At 58.2% G+C, this 11474-nt stretch overlaps 1 protein-coding gene across 2 annotated transcripts; it reads left to right on the forward strand.

The window, feature by feature from the left end:
• The first annotated feature begins 664 nt into the window (after positions 1-664).
• RHOD (ras homolog family member D) lies at positions 665-10812 on the forward strand. 2 transcript variants are annotated; one of them, XM_059069418.2, is made up of 6 exons: positions 2219-2225; positions 2864-3364; positions 6696-6783; positions 7536-7645; positions 9538-9672; positions 10200-10812. In XM_059069418.2, exons 2-6 carry the CDS (start codon positions 3035-3037, stop codon positions 10365-10367), a joined length of 831 nt encoding a protein of 276 aa, XP_058925401.2. In that variant the 5' UTR covers positions 2219-2225; positions 2864-3034; the 3' UTR covers positions 10368-10812. The 2 variants fall into 2 exon arrangements, with proteins under 2 accessions (XP_058925402.2, XP_058925401.2); XM_059069419.2 differs by having other exon boundaries at positions 665-3364; positions 9538-9647; positions 10200-10796.
• The last annotated feature ends 662 nt before the right edge of the window (positions 10813-11474 follow it).

The following is an 11474-nucleotide window of genomic DNA, read 5'->3' on the forward strand; positions in this document are numbered from 1 at the left end:
GACCTGGCCCCGACAGCAGGGGATTCCGGCCCCAGAGAGAATGGGGGTGGGAGGTCAGAAAATGGGGCAGAGGGGCCAAGGCCAGGGGGGCCTAGGAGCAGATGGAGGCCGGAGGGTGGTCACCTGTCTACTGACCCAACACTCAGGTCATTCGCTGAATTCATTCATCCATGCAACTGTTGTTCCTTTACTTCTTCAGTTTGTAAATGCTTTTGAGGCAGCCCATCTTCCTTCCTTTCCCTTTCCCTTGCTCCTTCCTTTTCCTTGTTTGTCCAGCCAGTGAACTGGACATAACGTCCTGAGCCACAGCTGGATGCCAGCCTGGGGCAGGCACTCCTGTCTGGGATACAGAGATGGGTGGGACTCGGCCCCCACCCTGGAGGTGCTCAAGGCTTGGCTGGGGGCTGGAAGATCCTGCCTGGCCAGCTGCATCTGAAGGAGGGGATTCCACCTCAGGCCAAGGGCCTGGGGTCTGCATGGCAGTGACCCGCTGAGCAGGGTGCTGAAGGACTCTGGACCTGGGACTGGTGGGGCCTCAAGGGGATGAGTCACCCACAAGCTGGTAGTGACCAGCAGCCATAGAAAACAGTAAGACAGTAAACAGTACCCTGACCAGGCAGACTGTGACTTGGGCCGCCTCCCCACTCCAAAATAAACTCCAGGAAAACGGTGCCGTCCAGGGCCTGGCAATGTCTGAGATTTGGAGAAATTCCCTGCCAACCAAGGCAGATTTCCCCAGCCCAGTGACTAATCTCCCTCTCGCAGAATCAGGAGCACAGGGTGGGAGTGAGGCTGGGCTTAACATCAGGAGACCTGGGTTGAAATCCTGGCTCTGGGTCGTGCTAGCCTGACACAAGCCAATGCCTTTCTCTGAGCCTCAGCTCCCAAATCTGTAGCCAATGCCTTTCTCTGAGCCTCAGCTCCCGATCACCCACTCTGCCCAGCTCACAGTCTGAGCACTAAATGAAATAATGCACATGAGGTGTGATGTTGGGAGACAGCCCAGCTTTGTCGCCAGACCTGGGTTCAAACTCAGAGCTCTGCCTCTTGCTAGCTGTGGATCTTAGACAAGAGCTTAAACCTCTCTGGGCCTCAAGTGTCCCGTCTGTAAACCAGGGCTAACACTTCCCACCTGCTAGGGGACAGTGCCTCCACACGGTTGGCAATCCATTAATGGGCGCTGTTACTATTAGGAAATGTTCAGTGAAACTCTAAAGCATGACGCACATCAGGAGGGTCATTAGAGTGATTATCCCCATAGCAACCAAGGCCAAAAGCCTCTGTCTGACTCTCAGCTCCCTCCACCCCTGGTCTGGCCCCACCTGCCTCCCAGCCTTGCCACCCAAAGCCGGATGACAGCACTAGTGGAGAGACTAGGGGATGATGAGGCTGACAGCTGATCATTGGGGGATGGGGTCCCTCCCCACCACTCCTTGGGGCGGGGAGCCCTGATCAGTGGCTACACACCCAGCCTGGTGCCAGGTCACTGCCTAGCCCTTTGGTGGTTTCGGGGAGGAAGGGGCCTGAAGGGTGGGGATGTCCTGGGGCACTCCCTCCATCCAGGTGAGGCTTCATTCAGCCTGCTGACTGTGGCCCTGGGTGAGCCTGGAATGGGAGTCAGGGGTCTGGGCTCTGCCTCTATGCAGTAGGGGCCGTGACTCTTGCCCTGGCTGCCTCTTTGGGCCACAGTGAGGTTTAAAGGGGGCTGAGGGTGGTTTTTCACCTGCCTGGCTTGGAACTCCATGAGGATTGATGTCATGACCTGTGTGGGGAAGTTGTGTGAAACCCCAAGACTTCTGCCCTCTGTCTGAGCTTCAGTGAAAACAGTCCAAGATCTGGGGGGCCCTTGTGCCCATTTTTTAAATACATATTTTGACTCTGGCTACTAACAGGGGTGGGAGGCCAGGTGACAGTGAGTTTCCAGTTCAAGTCTGTCTTTATTCCTGGCATCCAAAGTGCTCCACTCTCCAGGCCCTAATTAACCCTCAGCCTCACCCCCTGCACCAGCTCCTCAAACCAACCTCACCATCATCACAGGGAAGAACGACACCACGCCCCCCAACCCCCTGGCAAAGGATAGCCCCTCCCCCTTACCTCCATACCTTGCACGTGCTGTTGCCTCCATTTGGAACACTTTTTCTTTCCACCATCTAACTGTGTCTCACTTTTTCCTGCAGACCCTGGCCCCTTTTCTCAGAAGGGTTTCCTGACCACCCCCAACCCCGGTGAGGAGCCCCTCTTCCTGACTCCCATCCGCTGCCTGTCCCCCTGACTGTTGTAGCTCTTGTCACAGTGATGTCCTGCCTGTCTCCCATTCTAGGCTGTGGGAGACTTTGACTTCAACGGTTCAGGGTCCCCAGGTCCTTGGGCACAGGGGGCCATCAGTGTTGGTTAAATTATAAGAATCACTCACACATGGCATCACCAACCACGTACCAGACCCTACTCTAAGCACTTGAGAGATGGAAGGTTTCATCGCTTTCTCCAGACCATGACCGAGGCAGAGGAGACCCGCCGGTAGTGAGACTTCCCGGTGCTGGCTGGGGGAGGGTAGGCCCAGCTGGCTGTGCCAGTGACTAACGCATAAAGGCCTGCCGGATCCCCCTTCCCACCTGCCCTGAAACACCTGCAGGGAGGCCGTGGTGTGGAAGGCTTCTCCAGAACCCTGGGGAAACGCACATTCATTCATTCACTCATTCATTCATCCATCAAAAGTCACCAGCTCCTGCTGGGTGCCCCGCCTAGACTGGGCACCAGGTACCCAGTCCCTGTCCCCAGCAAGCTGGTGGGCCAGCAGGGCTGACCCCCACCTCCCTTCCCCCCGGGGAAGAGGGCCAGGACGCTCCTCCTTTCCCGTCCACAGCGTCACTGCCCAGCTAAGTGTCTGCTCCCCATCAGACCCGGGGACGCTCCTGAGGACGGAGGCCGAGTCTCCTCCTGTGCCCTAGCGCCCCACACAGAGGTGTGTCTTCCTCGGGCCTCCTGGGACTTGGGACCTGGGACGGGAGGGGCAGGGCCGAGCGGGCGCCAGGCCATGGAATTCCGCCCGGCCCCTCACCTGAGCCTCCTGCCACCGCCCGCACTTCCTCGCCCCGCCACGCCACGCCCCGTCACGCCCCGTCACGCCCCGTCACGCCGCGCCCCGCCACGTCCCGCCCCTTCCACATTCCTGCCCCGCCGGCCCCGAGGCCGCCGCTCCGCTTGCTCCCCGCCCTGCCTCCCCTGCTCCGCGATGAAGGCGGCCCAGGCCGCGGGCGAGGGGGCGCCGCCCGGCGCGCGGTCCGTCAAGGTGGTCCTGGTGGGCGACGGCGGCTGCGGGAAGACGTCGCTGCTGATGGTTTTCGCCGAGGGTGCCTTCCCCGAGGTGAGTTGCCGGCCCCTCGGGCGCGGCGGGGCGCCGCGGCCTGGGTGCATCCTTCCCCAGCCCGGGAGGGACGTGCGCCCGTTCTGCCTCCCCGCAGAGCGTGGGGTCGAAGGCAGTTCTCACTTTGCCCGCGGGAGTGACATCGCCTGTCAAGTGCCAAGAATGTCACCTACCTGGGGGAGGTGTCCCGGGGACTGACTTAGGCAGCCTGGGGAACGTAGCGGGTCCTAAGAGAGCACTTGGTGGCACAGCATGGCTAAGTGGGACGGACAGCCTTGGCTTCGAATCACAGCTTCACGACTTACAGCTGTGCGCCCTGGGGCTAGCCGCTTACCCTCTCGGTGCCTGTTTCCTTAATGCGTAATAGGAATAACGGTGGTACCCACCTCCTCGGGTCGCAGTGATGAGAGAGTTCTTACAGGTCAGGGGCTCAGCTCTGAGCTGCAACAGGAAGGACTCACTGAAAAGTAGCCAACGTTTTTCTTGGGAGACATCGTGTCTTCCCCCAGCTCTTGCCCCTACAGTGGCTGTCCCGTGGGCTCAGCCTTGGAGGGTAAGAGCACACCAGCCGCTCAGACAGCTGGATTAGCACCTCAGTCTCCTCCAACAAACTCTGGGGCCCTCAGTACTTTGCTCAGCCTCTGAGAGCCTCCGACCCCTCACTCGACCTCACCGGGTGGAGAGACCTGAGGGTGGTGGTGAGGTGGAAGGTAAGGCTGAGAGACGGCCCCGAGTTGTACCTGCCATGTCCTTGACTCCTGAGCATGTGGACTGTCACTCCTTCGTCGACATGCCTACTGCCTGTCCAGGCGGACTCACCGGCACCAGGACAGGGGCTGGACACACCCACCCACTGTGCCCCACTCAGCCCAGTTCCCCAGGGAGTCCACGCATGGGTCTGCTTCCAGCATGACGTCCCCCTGCCTGCTGATCCCAGCCCCCGCCAAAGCCCTGGGGTTGTACAGCACTGGGGGGTTGGATGCAGGAGGCAGGAGCGGCCGGGCCTGCTAACCCGGAGTCAGCCTTTCTTTCCACTGTGGCAGCATCAAGACGACTCTTGCTTTGTGGTTTTTGGAGCTGATGTCACATCCTTTGGCCAGTCACATTTTTTTTTAGCTGGGGGGAGGGATGTGTTTCCAGGCCCCCAGATGCTGCCTGTTAGAACCCAACAATTACAGCAGTGTGGGGAGTACCACAGAGTGCCACAGAGAGGCTAGGCCAGCCGGGGCCCAGGAGCAGTGCTGGGAGGGGTGGTCCCTCAACACCGCCGTCCTGGGCTCTGAGACGGCTTTGAGAGTGAGACCCATCCCAGTTGCAGTGAGGTTACAGTGTGGAAATGGGCATCTCACAGTTGATGGACAGTGTGTGCTTTTCACAATTTTATAAAAATTAATTAATTTATTTATTATTATTATTTTTGGCTGCGTTGGGTCTCTGTTGCTGCACGCAGGCTTTCTCTAGTTGCAGCGAGTGGGTGGGGGCTACTCTTCGTTGTGGTGCGCGGGCTTCTCCTGGTGGTGGCTTCTCTTTTTGCGGAGCATGGGCTCTAGGCTCACAGGCTTCAGTAGTTGTGGCTCACGGGCTCTAGAGCGCAGGCTCCGTAGTTGTGGCGCACGGGCTTAGTTGCTCCTCGGCATGTGGGATTTTCCCGGACCAGGGCTCGAACCCGTGTCCCCTGCATTGGCAGGCGGATTCTTTTTTTTTTTGTGGTACGTGGGCCTCTCACTGTTGTGGCCTCTCCCGTTGTGGAACACAGGCTCCAGACGTGCAGGCTCAGCGGCCATGGCTCACGGGCCCCGCCGCTCCGCGGCATGTGGGATCTTCCCGGACCGGGGCACGAACCCGTGTCCCCTGCATCGGCAGGCAGATTCTCAACCACTGCGCTACCAGGGAAGCCCCGGCAGGCGGATTCTTAACCACTGCACCACCAGGGAAGTCCAGACAGTGCATGGTGAAGGACACTCTGAAAGGAAAAGGAGAACATGCCTGTCACCAGAGGGCTGGACCTGCCTTGTCTAAGTTCCTTTCCTGTTTGGGGACCCTGATTTCCTGGGACCTGTCTGCCTCCAAGCACAAGGGACACCTCTCCATTTATTTATTTATCTATCTATTTATTTATTTATTTATCTATTTATTTATTTATGTGGGCACCTCCCGGCTTGCGGGATCTTAGTTCCCCGACCAGGTTTTGAACCCAGGCCTCAGCACAGAAAGCACAGGGTCCTAACCACTGGACCGCCAGGGAATTCCCAAGAGACGTCTTCATTGAAAAGAAACACAAGGTCTAAGAGCTGGCAAGGCCTTCATTTTACAGATGGGAAAACTGAGGCCAGAGGGAAGAGTCTTGCCTCAGGGCACAGGGCCCCACAGTGTCCCCCGGTCTGTGGTTCCCCCACCCAGCCCTGAGCAAGGGAGCAAGGCCTGGGCACCCAAGATGCAGGCGGTCCAGCACGCCCCTTGGTGCAAAGGGCTTGTGTCGTGGCAGGGTTTTGAAAACCTTCTCCCCTGTTGCTCAGACCCCGTCTGTAAAAGCTCCCCCTCTTCATTCCTGCACTTGTGTAAAAGCCCGTCCTGCTTCTATTCATCCAGCCTTTGTGGAGAGGGGTGAGCTCAGGCTCAGCAGGCCCGGGGTGGAGGGGCCTCTGGCCTGGGTGACCTCCCCCTGGGACCAGGCAGGGCAGGTAAGAGAGACAGAAACAGGGGCATCCGGGTTGGATTGTGAAAGGTTGAGAGGCAAAGGAGGGACCCTCAAAAGCTAGGAGTTCCCCAGGGCAGGCAATGAGTCTTTATTAGTTGCTCCCAGGTGTCCAGAATCGTATCCAGAGAAGATGCTCATGAATGAATGAATGAATGAATGAATGAGTGAGTGAGTGAATGAGCAAACATAGGTTAATGTCATTCCAGGAGGAGGGGACGGCAGGAAGGAAGGCTCAGAAATGGGACAGTCTGGACGAGGACAGAGATAAAAATAACAGTCCTGGCACGTGTAGAGTGCTTATTTTCTACCAGGCCCTGTGCTCAGGGCTCCGCATGAAGCGCCTCCTTGAATCCTTTCAGCAACGTGCTGCACTGGGGGCTTTAATAGACCCACTTTTTAGGCGCAGAGGAGGCCAGGGAGGCTCAGTGCCTTGGGAGGGTGCACAGCTACAGAGTGGCAGCTCTAGGCCTCCACCCACCAGCCGACTCCCCCCCAGAAACTACTCCACTCTGCTCCAAACTACTCCAAAGAAGCGGCAGTGCCGCGGACACTCCTGGGCTCTGGCCTGGGCACTGCGACCACCCGCTTCAGATGCTGCCTTCTCAGCTGCCCCCTTGACCCCTTCTTCCTCAGAGCTACACCCCCACGGCATTCGAGCAGCTCACCGTGAATCTGCACGTGAAGGGCAAACCTGTGCACCTCCAAATCTGGGACACAGCAGGTGGGTGCCAGGCTGGGGCAGGGGCAAAGTGGGAGCAAGGGCCCCACTCCCTTTCTTCCGAACCGGGGAGGCCAGCCAGTCTCCAGGGAACAGGTGTTAGCCAGGATTAGGGCCCCCGGGAGCCTGAACCCTCCTCGCTTCGGCACCTGTGTCTGCTGCTTCCCCAGCCCAGCGTAACCCACCATGTCCTGGAGATGAATCCGAGCTCTTAGCTCTCAAGGGCTGGACTGTTTCTGGCCTCCTGAGCGGTCCACCCTGGCTTTAGTTTCTTTAAGATCTGTTTGAACATGACCTCTGCCCTCTAGCCTCCTGACCTAGCCCACAAGAGGGTTCAGAGTCAAATCTACATCAGAACTCAAAGCTAAACTCCGGGAATCCCAGCAGCCCCCTTACCTTGGTTGGGCTGTGATATCTTTGCCCAGGTCGTGCCTGCCTCTTTCTCCTCGTCACACATCCCCGCCCCAAGTCCAGGGCAAAGGCCTCAGACATCCCCCACTCCTTCCAGAACAGGACGCTCTCAGCAGTGGTCTTGCCCAGGCCAGGGCTGGCGCATCCCACAGGCCAGCCAGGGGAACACAGCCCCGAGGGGGCCATTCGCGTGTTGGATCCTGAGGCACAGATCTCGGCCCTGATCCAGATCATCCCCACCCACACCCGCCCCTGCTCTTGGTTGGGGTGACCTCCCTGATGCTGGGGAGGTGCTGACAATGGGCAGGAGATCTGGAGGGAGTGACCACCCCTATTCTACCCAGGGCAAGTTGACTACGACCGCCTGCGGCCCCTGTTCTACCCTGACGCCAGCGTCCTGCTCCTCTGCTTTGACGTCACCAGCCCACACAGCTTGGACAACATCTCTAACCGGGTGGGTACAGGGGATGGGGGGCAGAGAGGCACAGCCCCATAGCCGGGCCACTCTGCCCCACCCCTACCCTTGACCCAGCAGACTGTCAGAGCTCGGCAGGCCCTGGATGACATTGGGTCCAGTGCCTTTGGCATAAATATGGGGAAACTGAGGCCTAGAGAGACTTAGCCAGGGTCCCACAGGGATTTGGTGGCAGGGTCTGGACTGGCCCTCTGACTCCCGGTCCAGTGCTCCTTGTCTGCCCCATACCGCAGACTCAGAACACTGTGGCTCTTTCTACCGTGACCCTGCCTGAAGATGCCGGGTGACCCAGACGCCCCTGCATCTCCCCAGCCTGGGCCTGCCCAAGGTCACACGAGCCATCAGTTTCCAGCAGCTCTCAGCTTCTGTCAGTGTGACTGCTGGCTCCCAGCAGCCTCCCAGGATGTCCCCCAGTTATCTCAGAGGTTCCCGAGGCTGCACACAGGTGTCAGGGAAACGGTCCCGTGAGGTAGGTCCTCTGCTCCTGCCCAGCAGCCACAGCCCCGCCCCCACTGCTGCCAGGGCCTCCGTGCGCGTGTGAATGGCATGCTCCAGGGTTCCTCAGAGCACAGCCAGTGACAACATTAGTAACCGTAACCACGACGATGATGGCAGCATTTATCGAGAACTTACTGTGTGCCAGGTACTCTAAGCACCAAGGACCAGACAAGTGGTGGTTGGGACCTGAGTGCCAGCAGAGGCGGTGGTGAGAGGCCAGTGGGTATTAAATCTGTTCGGAAGGCAGAACCAAACCGTCAGCGTTTGCAGATGGATTGGACATGAGTGGGAGAGAGACATTTGATCAGAGCACCTGGAAGGTGGACTTGCCGTTTCCCAAGATGAGAAGGAGCAAGCTGGGGGCAGGGAGGTGGGGGATGGAGGCCCGTTGGGCATCCCAGTGGAGGGTCAGGCAGGCAGGCAGAAGTCTGAGGCTGCAGTTCCTGGGAGGGGGCAGGGCTGGGCAGATCCATTTAGGAGTTGCTGGTGGCGAAGAGCTGTGGACTAGGCTTGGGGGCGAGGGGGGCTGTCACCTGGAGACCTGAGGTCAACCAGGAGAGTGCAGCCCTGCGGTGAAGCACAGGCCAGGTTTCAGAGGAGGGAGTGATCGCTGATGTCAGGGCTCAGGTAGGATGAGGTCTGAGGATTCCCTGTTGCATTTAGCAAAGAGGAGTCAGGGAGGAGACCCTTTTCAAGGGCAGTTTTGTGGAGGGGAGGATTTGCTGGGACTGCACACAGGCCCCATGTGGCTCCAGAAGCCAGACGGTTTGATGTCAGTTTTTCCTGAAACTGAGCAGGTGTGCGCTGCTAGAGATCTAAAGCCTGGATTCCAGGCTCCCAGGTTATAGTCCAGACTGAAATAACCAGGCCCTGGAGCCACATTCCAAAGAGCAGCTGACACGGGACAGGAGTGCCCCCTCCAACAGGCAAACAGCTGCTGCAACCATTTTGTGAGCTGCTTTAGTTTTAAAGCCTCACTGATTTCTTTATATTATTTTACCCTGTTGGGGAGATGGTCATGGGACCCCTTACCTTGCAGAGGTAGGATTCTAGAGCAGGTGGGAACCGGGCTCTGGGTGCCACCCCGTGGGTTCAAATTCTGCCACTTCCAGTTGTGTGACCAAGGCCAAGTTATATAACCTCTCTGAGCCTCAGTTAGCGCCTCGGTACAATGGGATTGATGATAGAACTTGCTTCATAGGGACTTGGGGGGTTAATGTATTCATTACATGTAAAGTCTTAGCCTGGCACAGAGTAGTTCTTCCTAAACTGGCTTTGCTGATTATTGTTGTGGGAGTCGACCTGGAGGGCAGGAGAGCGGCCCACTCCCCTGATGGCTCACACACACACCCTCGCCACCTCCCTCCCCACAGTGGTACCCGGAGGTGAATCACTTCTGCAAGGAGGTGCCCATCATCGTCGTGGGCTGCAAGACTGACCAGCGCAAGGACAAGTTGCTGGTGAAGAAGCTGCGGAAAAATAGGTTGGAACCTGTGACCTACCACAGGGTAGGAAACCCAGCCCAGGGCACGGGGGTAGGGGTGCCAGGAGAGGAAACCCCTGGGGTAACGCTGCTCCGGCCCAGCCTCTCAGCAGCACCAGACATCTGGCACCCACAGGGTGCGGGTCAGGGTAGGGGTTGTTTTGGAGGCAGTCATGGTCAAGAACTGCCGGGCTTGGAAGTTTGCAGCTGTGGGATGGAGAGTAAGTGAGTGCAGTGCACGTCAGATGGTCCTGCGTACCCGCCTCACAGCTGGGGGGGACCCCCAGTCTTCAGTCCGCAGGCCCCTCTCTGCAGCATGCGTGGGTCAGGCCAGGAAGTTAATTAGTCGATGCCTCGAGAGGCAGAGACCCAGCCGGGAACTGAGGCAGGAAAGCCAATGAAGCCATCGATGGGCTTGGTCAGGCCAGGGGACAGGAGCTGTGGGTGTCCTAGGAAGACGCACCTAGGATGGCCAAGGGGGCTGGGGGTTGGCTGGACGTGAGGCCCCAGCGGCACCCACCTGACAGCGGCCCCATCCACTCTCCCTGTTAGGGCCAGGAGATGGCACGGGCCGTGGGCGCCGTGGCCTACCTCGAGTGCTCGGCTCTGCTCCAGGAGAATGTCCACACCATCTTCCAGGAGGCGGCCAAGGTGGCCCTCAGCAGCCGCCGTCGCAACTGCTGGAGGTGGATGACCCAGAGCTGTTGTGTGGTGACCTGATGGCCTGGAGCGCTCCTTCCCTGACCACACCAGCAGCACAGGAAGGAGCTGGGCACTGACCTTCTGGCCAGTTGGCTGAGCTGGACCTAGTCCCCAGGCTGTGACCACCGAACTGTACCTCAAACAGATGTGCACCTCCGAGGCCGGGACCCTGACCCTGGCGCTGGTATTCCTGGACTGGAGAGGAACCCCTCTGAGGCCTGAGGAAGTGGGTTCCGAGCTTACCAGCCCTGTGGAGGAGTAGGCCTGGAGACCCCTGGAATCACTCCCAGCTCCCAGCCCTGGACTACACATCCTGGAGCAGCCTGTGCAGCCTGGCGCCACCTCGTGGCTCTTCCCGGGGCTGCACCTTCAGGACCCTCCAGCCAGAACTCACACCCTGCCCCGCCCCCTTCGCCCTGCCCATCCCAGTGGTAACTGTAACACTAAAATGACATCACTTGTCAGTTGCGTCACGCCTCTTGTTTCGAAATGCCTTTACACACATGTTCTGTGGTAGATAAGAGCACACCCCACGTAGGCACTGGATCCAGTGTAACTACCTGGATCCAAACCCAGCTTTATCACTTTAGAACCCTGGGCAAGTTACTTGAACTCTCTGGGCCTCTCATCTGTGAAATGGGACCAATCACAGATGACCTCATGGAGCTTTGGGATGAGTAAGAGCATCATGAGACACCTGAAAAGAACTTAGCAAGTGCCTGGCACACAGTAAGCGCTCACAAAAGGTTCACAAGCGGGCTTCCCTGGTGGTGCAGTGGTTGAGAGTCCGCCTGCCGATGCAGGGGACACGGGTTCGTGTCCCGGATGTGGGGGAAGATCCCACGTGCCGCGGAGCGGCTGGGCCAGTGAGAGGCCTGCGTACCACAAAAAAAAAAAAAAAAGGTTCACAAGTATCACTTTTATTTATGATAAATACAATAGACGATATTCTATAGATGTATGTAATATGATTGATAAAATGGATAGTCAGGGTTCTCCAGAAAAATAGAGCCAGTAGGCTCTATATATACTGAAAGAGATCTTAAGGAATTGGTTTCCGTGATTGTGGAGGCTGGCAAGTCCGAAACCTGTAGGGCAGGCTGGAGGTCGATGCTGCAGTCTTCT

This window comes from Kogia breviceps, chromosome 7 (genome assembly GCF_026419965.1).
Source record: "Kogia breviceps isolate mKogBre1 chromosome 7, mKogBre1 haplotype 1, whole genome shotgun sequence".
Taxonomy (NCBI): domain Eukaryota; kingdom Metazoa; phylum Chordata; class Mammalia; order Artiodactyla; family Physeteridae; genus Kogia; species Kogia breviceps.